Below are 1,291 nucleotides of genomic sequence, written 5' to 3' on the forward strand. Positions count from 1 at the left end.
TACACGTTACGCACACACGCTGTCAACAACCTGGACAGTTCTACCTACATTGTACACTGTATAACTATACTGTCTCTCTGTTCTACAGGGCAGCCGTCTGGCACGTCGTAACGCAGAACTGTCTTTTGTCTTCATTACCGACGGAATCACGGCCAGCGAAAGCCTGGAGGAGGGCGTGTCGGCCATGAGGCGGGCTGAGGGAGTTCCCACGGTGATCGCCATGGGGACCGACACGGACCAGGACGTGCTGAGGAAGGTTGCCCTGGGAGACACGTCAGCCATCTTTAGAGGAGAGGACTACGCCACGCTGGGGAAACCCACCTTCTTCGAACGCTTCATCCGCTGGGTCTGCTAATCAGCTAACGAGCTCGTTAGAGCTAACGAGCTGTGTTAACAAACAGTTAAAGGTGCAATCCGTAAGAATCTTTTTAGTAACGAATAAACAAACAAATCAATGTGTTCTCAGATGTGAAGGTGCTCTGTGCTTTGCAAAGTTTAAGCAAAAAGTGGCAGAACTCGGAAGCTCAACTTCTAGCTCATCCAAGAGACACAAGGCACTCCAGATTTTACTATCTTTTAAATGAATTCAATTACAGATTTCACCTTTAACTAGCTAAGCCCAAACAACCAAAGCCTCTCTCATCAGAGAGTTACTGATACTGAAGTGGATAAAAAGGTTGCAATTGTAAGTCTTGTTTCTGTTTTTTTTGTTGTATTGTGTTTCTAGAAGAGATCCCTCACTGTGAGGTCTGTATTTTACACTAAAGGTGCTATTCTAGTGGAAGGCGTTACATACACACGGTCTCGTGTTGCACAAACAATCAACTCTGTTTATCAAACAGTCTTCATTTTTAAACAGTTCAGTTTTTCAAACTTTGTAATTTCAATAGAAGTGCCGCTTTATACTTTGTTATTCTAGTTCAGGGGACCGTACACTCATTTAGACACACACATACACACATACACACCACACACGCACGCACGCACGCACGCACACACACACACACACACACACACACACTGAAAATGCGTTTGTTGTAAACTGAACCGTATGTAATAAAGCCAGCTGTGGTGAAACCAGACCTCCCAGGAAAGGAGGATAGGGGGGCCATCAAGGCAAGTGTTCCCATTTCCCCTTTAAAACGGCAGGGGGGGGGGGGGCGGTCAAAGACACAGAAGGTTGTGGCTAACTCCAGACACTTCCAGAGGAAGACAGGATACTTATGGTTCACATCTAGAAGATGTTTAAATACAGTTGCAATACAGATGTGTACAAACACACTCACAGCAC

General features: G+C 45.6%; 1 protein-coding gene across 1 annotated transcript in view; it reads left to right on the forward strand.

The window, feature by feature from the left end:
• Positions 1-1,080, forward strand: part of LOC112073464 (collagen alpha-2(VI) chain-like) — a 112,886-nt gene extending 111,806 nt beyond the window's left edge. Inside the window, 1 exon segment of the mRNA XM_070440154.1 lies at positions 89-1,080. Coding sequence (XP_070296255.1) covers positions 89-355 — 267 coding nt within the window. The 3' untranslated portion in view covers positions 356-1,080.
• Positions 1,081-1,291: the final 211 nt, after the last annotated feature.

Source organism: Salvelinus sp. IW2-2015, unplaced genomic scaffold (genome assembly GCF_002910315.2).
Source record: "Salvelinus sp. IW2-2015 unplaced genomic scaffold, ASM291031v2 Un_scaffold2269, whole genome shotgun sequence".
NCBI classification, from domain to species: domain Eukaryota; kingdom Metazoa; phylum Chordata; class Actinopteri; order Salmoniformes; family Salmonidae; genus Salvelinus; species Salvelinus sp. IW2-2015.